We start from the raw sequence: 23704 nt of genomic DNA, 5'->3' as shown, positions 1-23704 counted from the left end.
CTTTCCTTTTCTTTTAACGCTGTGGGCAGGTAGAAGGAGTAGATCCCTCCTTTTGTCAGGGCTGCCACCTCATTGTTAGAGCTGTAAAATCAGTCAGAGTGAAGCTGATTTTTTTTATTTCTCTTTTTTCAAGTTTTTAAAAGTTAGCTTCCTTTTTTGCCTGGAAATCAGCAGCTATGCTTTTGGGGACATTTTCATCTGACTAGGCAAAGTAACCGTTTCTAAAGTGAAGGAAACTACCTGCCAGTCTGCTGTTGTAGGGAGAGAGAGTTAAGAGGGAAGAGCTTTAACTTTGCTCCTGCTAGTTTTCCTAAGGTGTTTTGGCACATTCCCCAGACCATTCACCCCCCCCCCAGGTAAACATCAAGGTGCACTAGGTGATATCATTCCACACAGAGTTCAGTCTTGGTTGCTCACAGCTTTGCACAACTCATAGCTCGCCAGATCCCAGTGGAATAAATGCTTCGCCAGAGTTCCGAGACATGATCAAAAGGTTCAAGAAGGCTTTGAGAGAATTTCCTTTAATGGGGAACTGTGTGAGTGAGTATAGTGGGTGAGTTCTTTTTTTCCTTTTCCTTCTTCTCCAGTTGTTGATTTACTTTGGCAGTGTATTTCTTAAAAGAAGGCGGCTCATGCACAAGCGTGCGACCAAACTTGAGCTCTTTCTGCACTCCACCAATCAATACAAAATCGTTTTCAGAGGTACCGCCCCGTATCAGAGGCCAAAGGTAGTTGCACCGCTGTCAAGCGAAATCCAGAAAACAAATGCTTTTTATTAAGTTTCTGTAACGGGGATTCTCACTTCGCTACTTTGCAACTATCAGAAGAGGGTTGTTGAGAAAGAACGTTGGAAAGTCGATGAGCAGAAAAGCACAAGGCTGAAATACAAAGTTAAAATGCAAAGCACCTTCAGTTCCCAAAGTGAATTTACGACTGATGTTTTTGAAGGTTGCCTAACCTGTGAATGTGTGAAATTACCTAAGCTAACCCTGTAACATACACTTGTTTTTTGAACTTTATGTGTTGCATTCACACCGTTATGATGCATGTCAGTATAATATTATCAGTAATAGTGGGAAGATAAGTCATGTTTTGGGTTTTATCCTTTTGATTACTAACTGGTGTGGATTATCTGTTGTTTTTGTTGTTGTTCCGCTGCATTTAAACTCCTATGAGTGAAAGTGGAGGGAGCACATAAATGTAGGCTATGCTGTATGCAAATGAAAGGCATGCCTTGATGGGGGCAAACTGTGAATTGCCTGAGAACTACTTTTTGTGCTTAGCTAATTACTACTAAGCTGTAGCTTTCTGGAATGGTAAAATCCGCCTTTCCAGTAAGTTAATAAGATATCAACTGGATGGCCTTCAGACACGTTACGCTGCATAAAACCGGCACACACACTCATGAGATTTGGCTTCACCACTTGTACAGTTTAAATCTTATCAGGATTTGTGATTTGGTTAATAAGATTGCAGTCTCTTGTGGTTTGAACTTTTATTATTTTGCGTAACATATGTAATGCATTTGGATCAGGAGCTGAATCTTCAGTTGTCCCTGGGGCAAATTGCTGAAGGCCCAGCATCTGCGTCCATTTTTCCTTGCTGGGGTGTGCCACTGCTAACCGTTCTGCTCTCAACAAAGGGGCACGCCTTCTTTCAGTAAAAACTTTCTAGCCACGGTGAATCATCTGAACCTGCACGGTGGCTTTTCTGAGCTTAGAATGCCTACCTCTGCAATGTTTGCTTGAGGTATAAATAAAGCATTTTTAAAAGCACAAATTAAAAATAACAATTACAAAAGCCCATTAAAGGTCAACAGTTTAAAAAACTCCTATTAGAACTGCCAATAAAAATCTAAATTAGTCAAGTGCAGTCCTAAATAAAACTCTCTTCAGCCACCTTCTGAAGATCAAAAATGAAGAAGCCAGATGTACCTCCCTGAGAAGGATGTTCCATAGTTGTGGGGCTGCCACCGGAAAGGCCCTCTCTTGTGTCCTTACCAGACAAGCCTCTTTAATTGGTGGGAGTCAGGAGGACCCTCCCCCTGTGAACTTAATTCCTGAGCAGGAATGAATGGGTGAAGACAGTCCTTCGGACACCCTGCCCCAGACCCATAATATATGGTATGCATTTAAGTCAGGAACTGAATCTTCAGTTGTCCCCAGGGCAAATTGCTAAAGGTCTAGCAACTGCTAACGGTTCCACTCTCAACAAAGGGGCACATCTTTCAGTACAGAAGGACAAAAGGAACACCTTCAATTGGACTTGAGAGCAGATCAGTAGCCATTGTAATTGTTGAAGTATCAGGGACATATACTGGTTATAATGGTACATATATATGTACCATTAACTTTATAGAGGTATATTGGAAACTGAAAGATCAAAATGACAGACAGCCTCTTTTTCCCCTTTGTTTCCGTGGTTCCATCTATTAAGTACCCAAAGCTCTTCCACTGACAGTCGCATTTTGGACTTTAGTCCTCTGGTAAGGCAAAAAGTATATTGCCCCAGGTGAACCATGTCTTTGTGTTTGCTTTAGTCAAGTGCCCGATGAGTCCACGGTGGAAAACAATGTCTCCCCTTGCATTCCGCGATCTGCGTTCGGAAAGCTGGCAAGTGGCAACAATGCTTCGGCCATTCCGCTGTCCCCTCCAGAAATGCCACAAGGGGAAGATGAAAGGGAAGAAATGTCTGATTCTTCTGACCTGAGTGGCTGCAGCGCTACGTACAGTAACTTGGGTAAGCGCCTTGTGTTTGTGTGCAACTATGACATTGAATTACTCTCGTCTTCCTTCACTTCGTAAACTTTTAGTAAGAATGCAAAGCCTGTTTTGTTTTGAAGGAGAAAGTACCCGTTCTTCTTTTTTGGGGGGGGGGGGTGGAGTTATCTTTATTTTCTTTTTCAGAAGTCCTGTTGCAAAAAGAAACTTGTTGATGAATATTGATTCCTGTTCTTAGCCCCCACCTTGTATTGTTGAAAACTAGATTTTAAAGTGCCCTGTGTCTTCTCTCTTGAACTTTTGTTTAAAGCCACTTTCTGTGCCACCCGTCCCCATACCTCACCACCTGTGTGAAGTGACCTAAAAGGAGGCTCTACTAGAATCTTGTAAGAATGTGTTTGTAATAGCAATCTGTATTTTAATCCCCGGGGGAGGGGGGGGGTTGGAGGGAGGTGAAATAACACAAGCCCCTCCCCAACACCCCCCCCCCCCAGCATATGTTGTCAGTATGCCAGTAGTCGCATTTATGAAGCGCTTCAGACTGTTTAACATGACGTATTTCAGTCTTGCCCTGTGCAGTTTCTGGCCACTACAGGCCAAGAAGACTGCAATGAAGCACGTTCCCTTTTAACAGTATTGACAACATTGGAACGTAGTCCCCTTTGTTATTGACCTACAAAATCTTCCTGCTACAAAAGACCAGAGTATGCATTCTGGCTCTGTTATCATTTTCAGTTCCGCCCCGCCCCCCCCCAAATATCTTCTGGCCCACAGCTTTTTACACGCCTCTAAACCGGATATGTACATGTTGCTAGCTGAGGAGCTACATCTAGTGTTATGCCTGTAGGCACCATGGCACACACCAACACCTCTCCTGGCACCCGCTAGGTGTTCTTAGAAAGTTTATGGGCCAGGTGGGGCTTTTATCCAGGAAGGCTTCCGATCGGCCAACGGAGATCAGTTTGACTGTGCAGACTCTTAAAAACATTGCACTGGAGGCAGATGCCACCACAGCACAAGGATCTTCATTGTGTGACTGAACAGAAAGTGTGGCATCCATTTTGTCTCTGGCTCTGCCTCCTGTGGCAGCCAATTGGTGGCTATGCCCATCATACTGTTTCAGAATTCCAAAGGTGCCTGCAGGCCCCAAAAGACTGGAGACTCCTAATCTGCATCATACATCTGAGAAAATGAACTCTAGTCCTTGCAGCGCAGCAGGTAATTGTTAGTCTTTAACATGCCACAACACACCTGTCTGTGGCTTGTTATCATAACACTGGGCATATGTCTCGCTAAGTCTAAATGTTTTTTATTCTCTCCCAGGGCAATCCAGAGCAGCTATGATTCCTCCGAAACAACCACGGCAAACAAAGGGGGCTTTGGATGACGCCATTGCTTTTGGGGGAATCTCCGATCCAGAGATGGCAGCTGCTGTACATCCAACACCACCTCCGCTGCCCAAGAAGACCGTTCTAAGAGCTCACACAGAACCGCTTCCGAAAGAACTGCACAAACAGGGCCCGGAGAGCAGCCTGTGCGTTATGGCCAACCCCACCTACGACATCGACACCCGCTGGGAAGCAGGCAGCGCCTGCTCTTCCCTCAGCTCAGAGCTCAAGGTCATGGACGACGAGTCGGGAGATTCCTTGGACAGACCTCTCGGGAAAGGACCAGCAGTCCCGCCTGCAGCCAACAGCTTCACTAGCCACACTGCTCTGGGCGTTAAGGACAGGGGTTCCAAAAGCACGGAGTCTCTGTCAGGAAGGCCCGCCACCTACAGCAAGCATGGCAGGGCCGTCCAGAAGCCCCAGCGGCACACGCTTTATCGAGGCATCGAGAACAGAGAAGAGGTGGTGAGCAAAATCAGGAGCCTGCACACCGACTCCCTGAAGAAATTGTCCGCCAAGTGCGAAGACCTGTTCATGGCCGGGCAGAAAGATCAGCTTCGGTTCGGGGTAGACAGCTGGTCGGACTTCAGATTGACCAGCGACAGGCCTTGCTGCGAGGCAGGAGATGCCGTCTACTACCGAGCTTCCTACGCAAAAGATCCACTCAACAGCTACGCCGTCAAGGTATGAAGGTGGTTCAGCTGCAGTCCGATCCAAAATCAATTAATTTTCACAACTCATAGTTACTATTGGTTTGGCTCTGGGCTTGCCTGTTGCTAGCTTGGAAACATGCCAGTGTGGTGTAGTGGTTAGAGTATCAGACTAGGATATGGGAAGACTGAGCTGTGGAAGCTCATAAGAACATCAAACCAGTGGTCCATCTAGTCCAGCATCCCGTCTCACACAGTGGTCCACCAGTTCCTCTGGAGGGCCAACAACAGGGCCTAGAGGCTGAGGCCTTCCCTTGATACGAACATCAAAAGAGCCCTACAGGAGCAGACCAGTGGTCCATCTAGCCCAGCACCCTGTCTCACACAGTGGCCCACCAGTTCCTTTGGACAGCCAACAATAGGGCATAGAGATCAAGGCCTTCCCCTGAGGTTGCTTCCTGGTTCTGGGATTCAGGGATTTAGTGTCTTCTGAATGCAGAGGTTCCCCTCAGTCACTATGGCTAGTAGCCACTGATAGACCCCTCCTCCATGAATCACTAATCCTCTTTTAAATTGGTTTATTCCTGGGGCCATCATGATATCCTCTGGCAGCGAATTCCACATTTTAATCAATCTTTGTGTAAAGAAGTGTGTCCTTTTGTCTGCCCTGACTCTTCTGCTCCCTGGGTGGCCTTGGGCCAATCACAAACCCCTTAGCCTGACCCTACTTCACAAGGTTGTTGTGAACATAAAATGGAGGAAAGGAGAAGGAGGTGAGCCTCTTTGGGTCCCCGCTTGGGGTGAAAGGCAGGGTGTAAAGTAAGTTAATAAAATAAATGAAATGGTGGTTTGCGTGCCATATTCGATCTAGTGTCAAATCCCCACCCAGCTGTTATGTTCATTGGAGGAAAGGAGAACCATGTGAGCTTCTTTGGACCCCTATTCGGGAAAAGGGTGGGGTATAAATGAAGTACATTTTTTTAAAAACGCTGTTTGTGGTTGCCGATCCACTTCCACTAGTATGCCGAGATTCTAATCCTTTGCCGCAGAATGACAGAATCCCAAATCTGCTGCAGAAGTTTGTGTAAACTAAGCCTAAGCATAAACTTGCTGGAGAGGCAGTTTTTAGGAGCCCTGCCCTAAGCCCCTTTTCATACATCACGTTCTTTGTGTCTCCAGGACAGTCCTGGGAAAATGCCCTCCAGTGACCCTTTAGAAATACGATGATTAAACAAAACTGAAAGGGGTGGTGGAGCCTACAAATTCTCTCATTCATGACAGTGAATGATTTGGCATTGGGCCTCTAGCTGCGTTTTTTTTTGTTTTAACCCTCCTGCTTTTTCCCCCTCTTTAAAAAGTCCCTGTTTGTTTAGCAAACTTGTGTTATAATTGGAAAGGGAGACAAATCCCTGCTGCATTTTTTTAGCACTAGAGAAACTAACAAACCTTTATAATTACGCTATTTTTGAAGAATCCGCTTTTTAAAGTTTCCTATTTTTGATGCTTGCTGTGTCTAACTTGTTTCAAATATTGTTTTATAAATTGCAAGCTGCTTTTCCTCAACATAAGAACATAAGAGAAGCCATGTTGGATCAGGCCAATGGCCCATCTAGTCCAACACTCTGTGTCACACAGTGGCCCAAAAAATTTTTTTTATATATACACACACACACTGTGGCTAATAGCCACTGTTGGACCTCTGCTGCATATTTTTATCTAAACCCCTCTTGAAACTGTCTATGCTTGTAGCCGCCGCCACCTCCTGTGGCAGTGAATTCCACATGTTAATCACCCTTTGGGTGAAGTACTTCCTTTTATCCATTTTAACCTGACTGCTCAGCAATTTCATCGAATGCCCACGAGTTCTTTTATTGTGAGAAAGGGAGAAAAGGACTTCTTTCTCTACTTTCTCCATCCCATGCATTATCTTGTAAACCTCGATCATGTCACCCCGCAGTCGACGTTTCTCCAAGCTAAAGAGCATTTAACCTTTCTTCATAGCGAAAGTGTTCCAATCCTTTAATCATTCTAGTTGCCCTTTTCTGGACTTCTTCAAATGCTGTAATAGCCCTTTTGAGGTGCGGTGACCAAAATTGCACACAGTATTCCAAATGAGACCGTACCATCAATTTATACAGGGGCATTATGATACTGGCTGATTTGTTTTCAATTCCCTTCCTAATAATTCCCTAATAATAATACATCAACCGTAGTTCAGAAAATAGATTATCTGTGAACCCATAAGGGTAAATATAGTAACTGAGTCACTTTGTGATGGGCAGGATCTGCGGTGCACGGCATTGCATTGCCCCTATAATGCAAGGACTGTAGAATATGATAGTCAGGTTGCACACTCACAATAGTCACCTGCCTTTGCTGTAGTGCAGAGATCCCCAACATGGTGCCAGTAGGCACCATGCCATCTGCCAACACCTTTCCTGGTGCCTTCCAGTTTGGTGTAGTGGTTAAGTGCGCGGTCTCTTATCTGGGAGAACTGGGTTTGATTCTCCACTCCTCCACTTGCAGCTGCTGGAATGGCCTTGGGTCACCCATCGCTCTCGCAAGAGTTGTCCTTGAAAGGGCAGCTTCTGTGAGAGCTCTCTCAGCCCCACCCACCTCGCAGGGTGTCTGTTGTGGGGGGAGAAGATGTAGGAGATCGTAAGCCGCTCTGAGTCTCTGATTCAGAGAGAAGGGCAGGGTATAAATTTGCAGTCTTCTTCTAGCAAGTGGGTGGGGCCAGGTCAGGCTTTTGCCCGGTGAGGCTTCTGAGTATATTTGATTGGCTGTACAGATTTTTTTTTTTAAAAAAAAATGTTGCTTTGCCAGCAGCTGCCACCACTGCACCAGGATGTACACTGTGTTAAGGCAGTTAAATTGCAGCAATCATTTTGTGGCTGGTTCCACCTCCAGCAGCAGCCATCTTGTTGCCAGGCTCCAACTGGGCTGGGGACCCCTGCTCTACTGTGTTAGTCTGCAGCTAGAAGAATGCAAACCTCCCTGTTTTTGAAAAGCAACATACACAGTTAGCACATTAGAGGCGGGAAAAGGAGTTCTGGCCCTCTGCTGTTGCAAAGATCGCAAGTCAATCTTGGACGCCATTACCGCTAGGACATGAATAACAAAGTGATACATTGCAGGAAAATAATTAGTACTGTGCTATTGATCATTCTTGTGGCAACGCCAAAGTAATCTGCCCGTGAGAGATGGCAGGTGGCTTTGAGAGCGGCTATATTTAGCCAGCAGAGTTTGGTGAGGGGAACGCTACCTTAAATAATGATGTCCTTCTCACTGATGGAGGTGACTTTGATGTTGTTTTTCAGAAGTGCTTGCTTGTTTGGAAGCGTTTTTTTTTCCAAAGGCTTCTGCAAAGCACTATTCAAACTTGGACTTCGGTACCATGCCCATACCGAAAGCCACACCAGGAGGGATCCAAAAAGCTGTCAATAACTGGAGCTGTAGGATGACACACATACTGAGCTCAGCAAGGCTCTTGTTGAGAAACAAGGTGCTAGGGATGCCAGCTCCCAGGTGGGACCTGGAGATCTCCTGGACTTGCAGCTCATCTTCACACTACAGAGTTTTGTTCACCTGGAGAAAAATGGATGCTTTGGAGAGTGGGCTCCATGGCATTGTACCTCGCTGAGGTCCCTGTCTTCCCCAGGATCCACCCCCAAATCTCCAGGAGTTTCCTCAGCTGGATCTGGCAACTCTACGCCCCATCCCACACAAGCAGAGGCTGCCTCAAGATTCCACAGTGAGCCAGATCTCCCCCCCCCCCAACCTGCCTGTTAAATTTTGGCAGGTGTGGTTGTGGCAAGGGTTCTTCTTCTTAGAATTATAGAATCATAGAGTTGGAGGGTACCTCTAGGGTCATCTAGTCCATCCCCCTGCACAATGCAGGAAACTCACAAATACCTCCCCCTAAATTCACAGGATCCTCATTGCTGTCAGTGTCTTGATCACGCTTGAATTCCCAGGCATCACCAGAATGTCCCCAGCCCACAAAGAGCACTGCCCTGAGTCAGACATTCTTCTAGGAAGGTTCAAGGGTAAGAATAATACCATGGTCTTTGCAGAGGCCCACTCGAACCATACCTCCCTCCCCCACCCATTTATGATTCCAAGGTAGACCAATAAGGATCTTGCAGGAAAGAGGAAACGCCTTCTTGTGAAATACCATTTTTTAAAAAAAGGAATGTTATATTGCTTCTGCCGCTCAGAAAAGCCAGTTTGATGTAATGGTTAAGTGTGAGGACTCTTACTTGTGAAAACCAGGTTTCATTCCCCACTCCTCCACTTGCAGCTGCTGGGTGACCTTGGGCCAGTCACAGTTCTGTCAGAGTTCTGTCAGGAGCAGTTCTCTCAGAGCTCTCTCAGCCTCACCTACCTCACAGGCAGTGTTCCCTCTAAGCTGAGTTAGTGTGAGTTAGCGCACAATTTTCTAGCCTCCAGCTCACACATTTTTGTCTCAGCTCACCTGTCTCACAGGCAGAGCAAACTAATTCATGCAGTAGCTCACAACTTTAATGCCAGTTGCTCACAAAGTAGAATTTTTGCTCACAAGACTCCACAGCTTCGAGGGAACATTGCTCACAGGTGCCTGTTGTGGGGGGAGGAAGGGAAGGGAGATTGTAAGCTGCTCTGACACTCCCAAGTGAAGGGTGGGGTATAAATCCAATCTCCTCTTGAGTTTCATAACTCAAAGGCGTTTTTATAACTACCAGAACATTTGTTCCAAAGCCAAGTTCAGACTTCAGTATATCTCCCCAAACATTTAATAAGACAAAAGAAAAATCTGTCTATCTAAAGGTCCGTGTAGGCCGAAATTTCTAACTGTTGTTCTTTAGATCCTTTCATATACCAATGACACAAAATCATGTTTGTGTGGGTGTCAAGTGCTGTCAAGTTGCAGCCGATTTCTGGTGACCCCGTATGGTTTTCAAAGCAAGGGACATTCAGCAGTGGTTGGCCAGTGCCTGCCTCCGCGTGGCAACCCTGGTCTTCCTTGGAGGTCTCCCATCCAGACACTAACCAAGCCTGACCCTGCTTAGCGTCCTAGATATGATGAGATTGGGCTAGCCTGGGCCGTCCAGGTCCGGGCAAATCATGTTTATGGTACTTGTACTGCAAGCAAAACAAACTTTGAGATGCCCAATGCTCTGAGCTCAGAAATCACCCCAGATTGTCACGAATTCATAACGTGGAGCTGCCTAACAAACTGAAGACGGTCACAAGGGGCACGGCACGTACGAAGGATCCTATGAAGATCAAGAGCTGAACCCCATAGGCCACATATCGAGCAGGCGCAGCTGCAGTTGATTTATTTCTGTGGCAGGGAGCCCAGCCGTGCTAATTGAAGGCCTGGCTCCCATTTGGTCCTGTTCTCACCAAGCCTAATTGATCTGCCGGGTTAATTAATAGTGTAATTTTCTTTAACTTTATCATGATTACTCTGTAGGAATAAAAAACGAGCCACGGATTTAGTTAAAGCCGTGTCCAAATATTACACATCGGTATCCTGTCAAGCCACACAAAGGCGTGTGTCCTGCCTACGCCTTGTGCATCGGCATGCCATTTCTTCTGGTTACGTATCGTTTGTGCCCAGCAAGGTGGAAATGAAGTTCAATATTGTCTTATTCTATGGCGCTAAGAGCGGTCGAACAATTGGATGGTATCTGCAAGCAATTACAGTTAATCTCCTAGCTCTTTTCCAGGCAGAAGAGCACAGAAAACACTGGAAACTGCTAGAAGTGCAACTGACTCCTTGAGGAGTCCCACCAGGAGACTGAAGAGTGTGTGGCCTAGGATGACTCATCCATAAGGGATGGTCAGTAATCTAGATTTGGACAGGTTAGAATTTGATAAACGAGAGTGTGGCAGGAAGTGATAACTGTTAAAAGATGGCCAGAGAGCTGTTAAAGGCGGCATGGGTATACTGAGAGTCCTTGTAGAGAGAAAGAGGTTACATGGAGATCGTAGAAATGCTCGCACTCAGAGCATTTGATATTAAATGAGAACATAGTTATAATGGGCGTTTCAGAATCTTAGTGGGGCAAGGAATGTCAGTGGGATATCACTGTCCCTAGATACAAGCTATTAGGAGGGGGCAATGTTAAGTGCTATCAAATAGCATCCATCTTATGGCGACTCATAAGGTTTTCAAAGCAAGAGACATTCAGAGGTGGTTTGCCTCTGTGTAGCAATCCTGGACATCTTTGGTGGTCTCCAATCCAAGTACTAACCAGAACTGACACTTCTTCACTTCCAAGATCTGATGAGATGGAGCTATAGACCCTCCAAGTCATGGCTATATGGGGGAGGGGACATATTTGGGGCAGGGTGTCTCTGTATGTCCAATAAACTTTAAAAACTTAAGAAGACTAGAGTCTCCCCCCCTCCCCCAGAACCACTATGGATAGAAATATGACACGGAGGAGGTAGTTTAATGTTGGGGACGTACCACTGCCTCTAACCAGAATTCTGACAGTGATCTTGAAATGGAGAAGAAAAAAATAAGAAAACTGTGTAGAAAATTGTGTAGTGATCATTGACTTCCACTAGACCAGGTAGATACGTCTGCAGGCCCTGAGAAACAAAGATAAAGTTTTTAGGTACCATTAAGTTTCTAGATACCATTTGTTCTGGTAACGTGCTTTCTGGTGCCTTGATCATGGGATCAACCAAAAGTGTAGGCAACCATGGACTTGGTCCTCACGTGGGATTGTCTTCATCTCTGTGGACTTGGAGAGAAGTGAAATTGCCTTTTGGGTTTTGCGTCAGACACGATGATTTTTCTTCAGTTTGCTTCTCAGCTTGAAACTAGAATAGGCTGCGTTTAGGTGGCTTTAAATTTTTCTCTATCGCTTGCTGTATTCGGTTTTATTTTCTTCTGGGGTGAGGAGGTAAGAAAGATCAAGGCCAGCTGCAGGATTTTTGGCTTCCTGAGAGTTCAGAAGAAATCTGTCTATTCATATAGAACCTGCAGAATTCGAAGAGCAGAAAGAACCAATTTTCAGATCTGTCTTGCCCCCAGAGGCCGTCTCCTAAAACACAGACTAGTCATCACCTTTAAATATGAGTTGAACATCTCAGTGGTTGCAAAAGTTACAGTGTCATGCGATTTTGCTGCCTTACACAAAAGCCCAGTTTCCATGGCGTGGCATGAAAAGGTTTGTAATGATAGGCATCTTGTCCTTGGCAGAATTTGCCTTCCACAAATTCTCTTTGAACTTTTTTCTCTCCCCCTCCTCCTCCCCCATCAGACATCACAGCATTGCTTTGTTCTGTTAGTGTGCCAAGACACAGAAATCCATATGCTGGTGACTGCTATTGTCAACACAGTTCAGGGGCATTAAAAGCCTGCTGAGATAAAAAGGGCTTGCGGCTTTTTCCCAGAAAGATGTCGGGCACAGGATTCGGTGACTTTTCTGGGGAAAGGGATCTCCACAAATGCAGGGCGGCCATTGCATGCTTTGAACAGCGCAAACAAGGCGAGCAATTAGTTTGGACCACAAGAAAGAGGCCTATTGGATTGGAAGGAGGTATAGTGGTAGAGCGCATGTTTTGTATTCAGAAAAGGCCAGGCTCAGTCTCTGGTATTTCCAGCTGAAAGGTCTCTGCTATCAGGAGGGACGGTGGCTCAGTGGTAGAGCATTCTGGTAAGCAGAAGGTCCCAGGTTCAGTCCCCGGCATCTCCAGCTAAAAAAGGTCCAGGCAAGTAGGCGTGAAAAACCTCAGCTTGAGACCCTGGAGAGCCGCTGCCAGTCTGAGTAGAAAATACTGACTTTGATGGGTCTGACTCAGTATAAGGCAGCTTCATGTGTCAGATGTTGGGAAGGATCTTTCTCAGCCTGAAACCCTGGAATGTCGCTGCCATTCAGAACAATACGCTATTGAACTACAGCGCCTGTGGGCACCATTCCAGTTCTGACACAGGTGGCCGCAAAATGGCTGCCACAGGAGGTGGAGCCAGCCACAAAATATCAGGGAATTAGGTTATACATAACTCTAATAGTAGCTCTTCAACATTTTAAGCAGATTCTCTGTTTAACTGGATGCCTTTTGGGTTTTTTTTCTTTTCCAGATTTAATTTATTTCTGTTCTTTGTGAAACAAATCATAAACAAGAAGTATGACACGGTTTAAAATAGAGTTGTAGAGTACAATAACATATAAGTTTGGGTGATTCAGAAATACATCATTTGTCTATATAGTAAGTTGCGTGGGAGAATATCAGATTCTGTTAAGTATTCAATAACAGGAAACCAGATGGCCATAAATTTCTCTTCATTAGATCCTGAAGATAGTGTTAGAGTATTCACTGAGGTTTTATTTATAATAAAATATTCCCAAAGTCGGTTTTGCCATGCCATAATAGTTGGCAAAGAACTATCAGTCCACTTCGCAGCTATAGTAGTATGTGTTGTGGATTGTTTCGTTTCTATATTTGCTATTTTGTGGGTCTGGCTGCTTACCTAAAAGCAGAATTTCAGGTAGTAAAGGTAGCTGTAACGAGGTAATGGGGTGGGTGGGTATGTATGTTGAATCACTTGTCAGCAGGATACCCAGGCCTCGAATTCAACAACTCACAGGAGCATAGCTCTTGAACCTTTCTTAGGGTTCCCCCTCTTCCTCCCCATCTACCTTGTCCATTGAATGGTAGGTGCAGCTGCATAACAATCCCTGGATTAGGAGAGCAGGCAGCCAGCCAGCCACCAGGAGCTTTACCATGCCCCCAGCAGCCCTCATTAACCCCTGGAGAAGCCCACACCACCTTTTCTCCACTTCTTATGTGATTTTGGGTGGCAGGCAGATTGCTGGCCTTTTGACTGTGTAGAGGGGGGTGGCCAAGGAGAGCTCCAGGCAAGCAAGGCCTGCTTGGGCTGGCTGGATCGCTACCCAGCCCAAGCAGGCCTCGCTCGCCTGGGGTTCACTTTTCTTGCATCGGGTTGCTTTTGGCTGGTGGGGTGGGGGGGCAGCATATGCTAATGAGTTATGCTAATGAGTTCCACCACCTATTTTTCTACAAAACGACCCCTGAGGATACCTTTTAAAAAGAGTGCGTTGCGGATTTTTTTTTGGGGGGGGGGGAAATCTTGATTATCAGAAGCCCTGCTGGGCAAAAGCCTGACCCACTTTTTAAAATACTTGATGGGCTCCAGGAAAGCTGTTGATGGGCACCACGACGTTGGGGATCCCGGAGCTCGAGCGTCCAATGAGAAAAAGCTGCTTACGACACAAGGTGGCTGGTCTCTGCAACCCCCTTTTGATCCTGCCTCTGCCCCCCTGGATGTGCAGTTCCCAAATTATGACTGCCCGCTGTTCTGCTTGTTGTTTTTAAGAACTCCTTCAGGGGCTCAGAGGATGCAGCTGCATTAAATATACTTGATTCCCCACTTGAAGCGGCTCAAATTACTCGGAGTGATGTCAAGGCTTGGTGCACATAGATCACGTTGAGCCTTAATCTATATGTAATCTGCGGCAAATGACAGGACACAAATTCAAGCTGTTATTTCCCTTAGTATTTATTGTGCTTATTTTATGTTAAACCACTTTCTCATCATAAGACAATACTCTCTCTTTTTTTTCTTTTTTAACACGTTGAAATTGCCTGCCTTGCTCGCTAACAGAGAACAGGCAGGGCGCTTGCCGGACTGTGAGAATTCATCTGGAAATGTGGCATTAATAGCCTGTAAAGGAGGAGACGGGCAAGTGCCAGTCCTAACTCCCCTTCCTGAAGCGGCTTTGTTCCACCTTTTCTCCCCTGATCCCCTGAACTCTTCCCCTGTTAGCCCAGCTGCTTCCCTTGCCACCCATCCCGGTTTCCTCTCTTCTTTCCAGATCTTCCAGCTGGTGACCTGGATCGCCCTTTTAGTCCCTGCTGCTTCTCTTTTTTTTCTTTGTCTGTAAAACCTAGATAAGCCCAGGTTGCCCTGATCTCATCAGATCTCAGGAGTTAAGCAGGGTTGGCCCTGGTCAATATTTGGATGGGAGACCACCGAGGAAGCCCAGGGGCGCTGTGCAGAGACAGGCTACGGCAAACCATCTCTGAATGTCTCTTGCCTTGAAGACCCTAAGACAGAGGTTGCCGAATGGTGGCTCAGGAGCCACATGGGGCTCTTTCAAACATATGATGTGGTTCTTAAGCCCCCACTGCCCTGTCAGCTGGTTTGGAGAAGGCATTTCTCTCTTCAGATCACTTCGCCAAGCCAAGCCAGCCGATGGCTTGGAGAATGCATTTAAAGTTAAAGTTGCTTTCTTTTCACCTCCCCCTCCCTCCTCCTGTCTGTTTGCTTTCCTCCCTCCCTCCATGTCTTGCAGCTCAAACATCCACCGTTCATGTCTTGCGGCTCCGAAACATCTGACGTTTATTCTGTGTGGCTGCTGTTAAGCAAGTTTGGCCACCTCTGCCCTATGGGGCCTCCATAAGTCAAGTGCAGCTTGACATAAAAAAAATTAATCCTGTTTGTTGTTGGGTGGGAATGTTGAGCCAATGATCTTATGTTCTGAGAGTTTCATTTAATAGTATCTTAGAGATGGGCTGGAGCGGCCCCAGATTTCTGCATAACTGGCCTTCAGGCCCTTCTTAAGCAAGTTGGTTGATCTCTTAGGATTCTTACTGTTTCTTTCTGTTGTGTCAGATGTTTTATATGGAATCGCTAACAGGTGTGAACTGAGGGACACAATAGGTAGCTTCAGAAGTATCCAGTCAATGCGCAGGCAAAATGTATTTCTCTGCACAGGCAAATTCAGAAGGGGGCCAAACCCAGTGTTTATTTTCTCCCCACCTCTGAATTTACCTGCAATACTTTGCCAAGTTAGCAAAGGGGCTCAGAAGCAGCAGATAGGTAGTCAGACAAGTGGGACTTAAAGTTGGTTTCCAGTTATTTCCGGCGTGTTTTGTTTCACAGGACTAATGAAGGAAATGAAGGCCCTCTTTACTGGTGCTACAAAAAAAATGCTTGCTTTTCTCCGTTGAGACAGGGAGACATCCCAAAACAGTCCATGTAATGGACGTAGGTGGGTCCAGGCAGGCATTCTTAGTAAGTATTAGCACAAAACTACTTCATGTTATAAAATGTAGGTGCTGAACATTTCCTGTTTCTGGAGAGCAGTGCAGGTGTAGTGGTTAGACTCGGACTAGGATCTGGGAGACCCAGGTTCAAATCCTCACGTGTGCTGTAGAAGCCTGCTAAGTGCCCATGGGCCAGTCACACACTGGCAGCCTAACTTACCTCCCATGGTTGTTGTGAAGATGAAATGGAGGAGGGAAGAAAGAAGTCAGCCCCTTTGTGTGGGTATAAATTGATAAATCCCAAGCAACTGAGGTCACATGTGTATATGTGTGCGTATAGGAGGGAAGGTGGCATGGTATAGCCTATTCTTGTCAGTTCTCGGAAGAATCTGCAGAGGAAGGCAATGGCCAGCCACTTCTGCTTCTTGCTCACCTTGAAAGTCCCTTGGTTGGCTTCACCATAAGTCAGCCGCAACTTGATGGCACCTTACACACACAAATTTGTGTGTGTACACCATGCAGAGCCTGTCTAGCTTGAATTTCTTGTGCCTTTGTGAGTGATATCTGCAGGAGTTATTGCTAAAAGCAGGTGACTCAGAACACTCTTGGCTAGCAAATGTCAACTGTACCTGGCGGTGAGACTGAGGTTTAAAAGGCACCAATAGCAACCCATGTCAGGATCAAACAGGCAGCCTACTGAGTACATGGCTGCCTAGAGTGTCTAACTACACATGAATCTATGACAGCAGGCATTTCTGATGAACTAACGCAGAGGGGTTAAATACTGCAGCCGCCATCAGTGTTCTGAATATGCCAGCTGACATTGCAGAGGTGCTTCAAGCTTGCTCTTTTTGCTTGCTGACAGTTTGAAGGCTGGTCCAACTGCAGGGCCCTGGTTTGACTCAGGACTGCAGCCTGGGAAGGGGGAGTTAAACGTTTCCCTCCACACAGTTTTCTTGACCTGAAACAGCTCTGCAGAGTCATTGCTCACCCCAGTGGATCCAACATTCAGACATTCTATACTTTAACTGTACGCTGTGGCAAACGGCAGCTCTGTCCTCCCCCCCCCCCCCCCTGCCCCACACCTTTCCTGTTGGGGAAGTAGCATCCCAAGGGTATTCCCCCCCTTCCCATTCTGAGATCCCAATTCAGATCAGGATTGAACACACACATTCTTTGAAAAGAACAAACATCTGGGAGCATGGGGACTCTCAGTGTCACATCTGGTTGGGCTCCCCAGGAACCTTCTGTTTCCATCTGTCCATGTGAAACTTGGCAGCTCACTTGATGTACAAATTTTCACTGTATCCTATCAGCCAGACCTTGAATTCAGCAGGGGCTTACAGGAGCATAGCTCCTGAATCTTTCTGAGGGTTCCCCCTCCTCCTCCCCACCTACCTTGTCCATTGAATAGTAGGTGCAGCTGCATGACAATCCCTGGATTAGGAGAGCAGGCAACCAGCCAGCCTCCAGGAGCTTTGCCACGCCCCCAGCAGCCCTGGAGAAGCCCACACCACCCTTTCTCCACTTCTTATGTGATTTTGAGTGGTGGGTGGCTTGCTGGCCTTTTGACTGTGTGGGGGGGAGGCCAAGGAGAGCCCCAGGTGAGCGAGGCCTGCTTGGGCTGACTGGATCTCTAGCCAGCCCAAGCAGGCCTTGCTTGCCCAGGGCTCTCCTTTCTTGTGTCGGGTTGCTTTTGACTTTGTGTGTGGGGGAGGGGGTGGCATACGCTAAGTAGTTATGTTAATGAGCTCCACCACCTATTTTTCTACAAAACGACCCCTGCTATCAGCACATCTTAACTAAAGGCAGCGCTTATGTGTTGGGATGAGGAGCTGGACTGCATTCTGTCCTTGTTTCCCTCATCCAAGATGAGCTCAGTATGGATTTCGCTCTGTGGGAAAACAAAAATTAAATGTCTTTCCATCTTTGGTGTATTTTTCTAAGACAGAGGCGCAAATAACCACCAGCCAGTAAAGAATCCAGATCCATTCATTCCTGCTACATCAGCAGAATGTTTAAAGAAAAAAAAACTTTTTTTTTTTTTTTAGCCAGACCTCATTTTGGCCATGTGTGCCTAGATCTCCTGTTGCTTCTTCAAGTTACTGCATCTCTTCCTATTAAAGCAAGTTTGTAATGAGCTTTGGATGTTTTTACAGTCTGCTCATATTTTCTTCCCAAAACAATAAAAAGTGCTTGAGAGAGCGCCAAGTACCCATGTTTTGGGGAGAACTGACACAAGGCTTACCATATCTCAAGGGCTGTGCTTTGAGAGGGGAGGGGAAAAGCGTCGTTCTTGGCATGCTCTTTTGGCTTCCAAATACTGCAGCAGTCACAGGCAATAGAGAGGCGTTGAACTAATAACAATTATTCACCTTTGTAAAATTGTAAAATAGTTCAACAATGTCCTGTTGAACTAATAACAATTATTCACCTTTGTAAAATTGCCACGTGCCATCTGAATTGTTTTCTGTCATTTTTTAGGCAGGATACTAGAGAAAAGCAGCATTAAATGTGTGTTTCATCTTGGGGGGAGGGCGGGGGACCAAATAGGACGAGCCTTTAGTTTGGACTTCCGAAAATCTCTTCCTAGAGCCCTTCAGCATGACAAGCAAATGTAAATGTGGCAGCTACAAGCATAGACAGCTTCAAAAGGGGATTGGATCAACATCTGGAGCAGAGGTCCATCAGTAGCTATTAGCCGCAGGGTATTAATGGAACTCTCTGTCTGAGACAGTGATGCTCTGTATTCTTGGTGCTAGGGGGGGGGCACAGTGGGAGGGCTTCTAGCCCCACTGGTGGACCTCCTGATGGCACTTGGTCTTTTTGGCAACTGTGTGACACAGAGTGTTGGACTGGATGGGCCATTGGCCTGATTCAACATGGCTTCTCATGGCTGGGGCACTGATGCTCTGTCGTCTTGGTGCTTTTGGGGGGTGGGGCAACAATGAGAGGGCTTCTAGAGTCTTGGCCCCACTGGTGGACCTCCTGATGGCACCTGGGTTTTTGGCCACTGTGTGACACAGAGCGTTGGACTGGATGGGCCATTGGCCTGATTCAACATGGCTTCTCTTATGTTCTTATGTCTGGGGCAGTGATGCTCTGTCTTCTTGGTGCTTGGGGGGGGGCAACAGTGGGAGGGCTTCTAGAGTCTTGGCCCCACTAGTGGACCTCCTGATGGCAGCTGGGTTTTTGGCCACTGTGACACAGAGCGTTGGACTGGATGGGCTATTGGCCTGATCCAACATGGCTTCTCTTATGTTCTACCAAGTGGGAAGAAATCATAATAATGGGGAAGGGTCATGGTTCTGTGGAAGAGCCAGAAGGTCCCAGGTTCAGTCCCCACAATCTCCAGTTAGAAGGGCCAGGCAGCAGGCGATGCGAAGTATCCCTGCAGAGCCACTGCCAGTATGAGTAGACAGCACTGACCTTGATGGATCCAGGGTCTGATGGAGTATAAGGCAGCTTCATTCACGAAGGGGCCGTGGCTCAGTGGTAGAACCTCTGCTTGGCATGCAGAAGGTCTCAGGGTTCAATCCTTGACATCTCCAGTTAAAAGAACACAGCAGTAGGTGACGTGAAAGACCTCTGCCCGAGACCCTGGAGAGCCACTGCCATTCAGAGCAGACAATAATGACAAACAGTCTGATTCAGAAGAAGGCAGTTTCAGCCCAGATTGTATCTTTCTAGGTAGCTATAACAGAGTTTTCTGAGCCAAGAGGCAGAGAGGCATTTTAAAACTCAAGTCCTTTGGCTCTTAGCATATGGAACAGAGGAATAGCAGCTTGTTGTATGCTCACAGGTGCACATTTGTACCACTTAAAGCTGAGTGTTTGTTTCCTTTCTTTTTCCAGATTTGCAAGAGCAAAGCGAAGGAATCCCAACAGTATTACCACAGCTTGGCCATCCGCCAGAGCCTGGCTATTCACTTTAACATACAGCAGGACTGTGGCCATTTCCTAGCTGACGTGCCCGTGCGGCTCCTTCCGTGGGAGGATCCTGACTCACCAGAGGAGGAGGAGGAGGAACCGCAGGAAGAAGGGGAGCAGAGGACCCACGAGAGCCCTCCCGAGGTGGAAGCGTCCCAGAGGGACGGCTCGACCGGCACCCCAGGCACTGTCAGCAAGCAGCGCAGCCGAGTGGTCGTCATCACCCGCGAGGTCCCCTACCTGACGGTGGCCGATTTTGTGCGGGAGTCTTCCGGGCGTCACGCCAGCAGCCCGGACTTGTACGAGCGGCAGGTGTGCTTCCTCCTCTTACAGCTGTGTTCCGGCCTCGAGCACCTGAAGCCCTATCACATCACGCACTGCGACCTGCGCCTGGAGAACCTCCTGCAGGTGGACTACAAGCCCGGGGGGAGCCTTCTGAGCTCGGAGTGCGTGGAGCCCAACCCCAACGCCGCTTGCCCCGCCCGGCTCATTGTGAGCAATTTCTCCCAAGCCAAGCAGAAGAGCCACACGGTAGATCCTGAAGTCCTGAGGGACCAGTCCCGCCTGGCCCCAGAGATCATCACGGCAACGCAGTATAAAAAATGCGACGAGTTCCAGACGGGCATCCTCATCTACGAAATGTTGCACCTGCCTAACCCCTTTGATGAAAACCCAGAGCTGAAGGAAAAAGAGTACACCCGCGCCGACCTGCCCCGGATCCCTTGCCGCTCCCTTTACTCCTTGGGGCTCCAGCAGTTGGCAAACTGTCTGCTCAACCCCAACCCTTCGGAAAGGATCCTCATCTCCGAGGCCAAGGGAGTCCTTCAGTGCTTGCTGTGGGGCCCTCGGGAGGATCTGTTTCAAACTCTCAGCGCCTGCTGCCGGCCGGCACAAAGGGAGACTGTGCTCCAGAACTGGCTGGACATCAAACGGACGCTGCTGATGATCAAGTTTGCCGAAAAGTCTTTGGACAGGGAATGTAAAGTCAGCCTGGAAGACTGGCTCTGTTGTCAGTATCTGGCTTTTGCCACGACGGACTCGGTCAGCCGCGTGGTGAAAATCATGCAGCAGCACTAGCTGCCACTTTTGACTTCCAGCGATGCCCCCCCCGCCCCCCGAATCCTTTCTCCAGTCCAACGCTCGCTCACGCTGCCCTATGAGTGCTGAAAGTCTAGCCTAGATATCAAGGTCGCCAAGACTGAGCAAACAGATCTCAGTAGGAAGCTCGGTTTCCTGTCTGAGACGCAAAGGGAGAACTGGTACCGGCCTGAGGACTCATCGCCTCCTGTAGCGGGAGGTGTGATAGAACAAGGAAAAGCGGGAACGCTGGTAAGGAAACCACTACTTCTGAGATCCCCCATTCCGAAGAAAGCGGTGCGGAGGTGTGCTCAGCCACGCCCTGCATATGGCAGTGCCCGGCGAACTGCAAACAGGAACGAGACAAACGAGCTGCCGAAATGAGTAAACCACTTTTCACGTGGTGTGGGGCTTCTGCCCCTTGCCTTCCCAAAAGAACTCCCAGCCCTGTTATGTGGGGACAACTCAGCCAATACCAGTCACGCCTGAAAGTCAGCTTTGATCATTCCCTCTCCTCTTCCCAACGAGGCAGCATTTTTGACTGCCAGGGAGTTATGACCACCAGCCCACCCACCCACCCACCCCCCGATCAAATTGTCACACGCACCCCTTAACTCTTGCTTAGGGGCAAACAACACATGGCATGCAAGTTATTTTTAAAATGTGACAACCCTTCCCCCCCCCCCCGCTCCTCCAGCATCTGCTTTTTTAAAAAGAAAAGCAGCCTTAGAAGACAGACTTCGAAGAGAGGTGCAGCTGGTGGGGAGAGTTGCTCAGATTTACCCGCTCTGGGTTCCAGAGTTCCTGTAACATTACATTTCTCCCCTCTTGGTGTCCTTCTCAGCCCTCGCTTCATTTGATTGGGCAGCAGTCGTCAAAGCAGAACACTTCCCCAAAAACAGTGGATTTCTTTCGGCCAGCACCTGTGCTGCACTGGTCCTGCTCAGGGTTATCAACGGACTGTTAATTATAACCGTGTTACTCGAGAGCCAGTGTAGACAGCCTGAGGCCAATAGAAGCTGTTCTTTCTCTGTCTCCTATCAGGTGTGGCTGGTGTCCTAAATCAGGGTCAAGGCCGAATCTGCTTTCTGTGCCTTTTTTCCACTTGATTTTGACCAGCCGAGCCACACGTGGCATTTCCACATCATAAGACGGAAGCCGGCTATGTTGGCAGGCGACATCATTGCTTAGGGCTCGGTCTTCTGTCACTAATAAGCTACGTTGTTAGAGAACGTTTGCCTTGAAGTGCAGTTCTCGGGGGGGGGGGTTGTCCAGGGAGAGCACATCTTCTCAGCAGCCATAATTTTGCCCAACCTTCAGTAGCAGCCGTTCCAGCTGTTACTGCCAATCTCTTAAAATGCCACGGGTGTCGGCCTGCATGCCGGGGACTCTGAAGGAGTCGCCGCATACTAAGGAGACATTAAGCAAGCAAATCCAACCGCCTGAAGGAGCGTTTGGCCTGCAGACCCCGCCACTGGCTTCTTTCCCTGATACAGTGGCCTTTTTCCTGTGGAAGCGCAGCATCTGTTTCTCTCCTACACCTGATCTCTTTGCTCAGTATTCTTGGAGTGCCTCCGAAGGACAGCAACTGCAACCCAGTATTGAATTCCTCACAGCGGGGAGGGGGAGAGCGGCCGTTAGTTGGAAAGAGGACACCTCTCGTGTCAAGCCCCTGCTCCTTCTTTCTCCTCCTATGGATATATGTGCAATTTTTGGATGTATTATATGACTAAGCCGTGTTTAGTGTTTACGTTGCATAACTGACTTACCCGTATGCTAGACCCATCCACCCCTTCCCCCTTCCATGGCACATAAGCACACAAAGTTACATGTGCTGTTTCTCTCTCTCTCCCTCTCTTTTTGCTCTTTCCTTTATTGTTAAAACTGTGACTAACCTGTTTACTTCAGCCTTGGAAACAAATAGCCACTTTGAACAGCGTGTGCGTGTTCGGACCAGTCCCCGAAAAAAAAAAAAGAAATCATTTGGAGAGGATGAGGTCAGCAGTCAGCTCTGTCCTCAGGCAAGAGGGTACAGATATCTCGCCAGTCCCCAGGGCTGTGATTTCTGGAGAACCCCTGTTATTTCTCAGGCAAGTGACTTACAGAATCCGCGGCGGTCTCTCTTAGATGCTCGGTCCTTCCTGCTGTCGGAATGCCCGATCGGGCAAGGTTTACACGCGGTGTGTGAGTTGTGAATGTGTCTCGGTGATGCTTTGAGCGGAAGGGCAGACATGTTGGCACGCCAGGACAACTCTCTAACACACACACACACACACACAAAACATGCTAAAGGCCAAGTTGTGGTCCACGGTGGCTCCTGAAAGGTTCTTTGGTCAGGATCCTTTATAGAGCTTCGCACAAACATGACACGCAGCCATTCTTTATTCAGGAAGGAGTGGGAAGAGGAGAAATTGCCCGCCCGCCCCGCATGCAGACGTCACTCCCCTGCCCTTCCTATTGAGTAGAGTGCACCACTCCTTACTTTTATGTAGCTTCTAACTAATAAACCTGTGTGCACACACAAGTCATCATTTAGCCAGCCTTCGCCACTTCCTTAGCCACACACGGACTACTGAGCCCCACAATAGGCACATTCCACCCGGTATCTTATCTCGTGTATGAACAACATGCGCTTTGTACCTCTTCAGTGCTGATAGGCACATGCAAAAGCAGACCCTTGAATGTGTTATGTACTTTTACGCAGCAGGGGCCCCCTCCAAAGCATCACAGGGCGGTCTTTTAGCTCTTTGATTTCCATTTTCTGTATTTTGGGTGGTGAATATTTCAAGCAGTATTAGCATTCTGCGCTCCTGGCAAGCTCAACCTGGGCCGCTGTTCACTGCCATCTCCTTATCTTACAATTCTGGGCGAATGTTGTAAAAGAAGGATTGTCATGTGATTGCTGTGTAGCCATTGGGGCGGGGAGG

The 23704-nt window shown here is 47.6% G+C and overlaps 1 protein-coding gene across 1 annotated transcript in view; it reads left to right on the top strand.

Annotated features, from left to right (window-relative positions):
* Nucleotides 1-22512, top strand: part of PEAK1 (pseudopodium enriched atypical kinase 1) — a 111733-nt gene extending 89221 nt beyond the window's left edge. The window contains exons 5-8 of the mRNA XM_060260375.1: nucleotides 437-553; nucleotides 2540-2739; nucleotides 4044-4792; nucleotides 19626-22512. Of these exons, the coding sequence (XP_060116358.1) occupies nucleotides 437-553; nucleotides 2540-2739; nucleotides 4044-4792; nucleotides 19626-20777 (2218 nt within the window). The 3' untranslated portion in view covers nucleotides 20778-22512. The remainder of the gene's footprint in view (nucleotides 1-436; nucleotides 554-2539; nucleotides 2740-4043; nucleotides 4793-19625) is intronic.
* The last annotated feature ends 1192 nt before the right edge of the window (nucleotides 22513-23704 follow it).

The sequence above is a fragment of the Heteronotia binoei genome, chromosome 19 (assembly GCF_032191835.1).
Source record: "Heteronotia binoei isolate CCM8104 ecotype False Entrance Well chromosome 19, APGP_CSIRO_Hbin_v1, whole genome shotgun sequence".
NCBI classification, from domain to species: domain Eukaryota; kingdom Metazoa; phylum Chordata; class Lepidosauria; order Squamata; family Gekkonidae; genus Heteronotia; species Heteronotia binoei.
The sequence above is the reverse complement of the archived record's forward strand: the minus strand, read 5'-3'. Positions and strand labels throughout refer to the sequence as shown.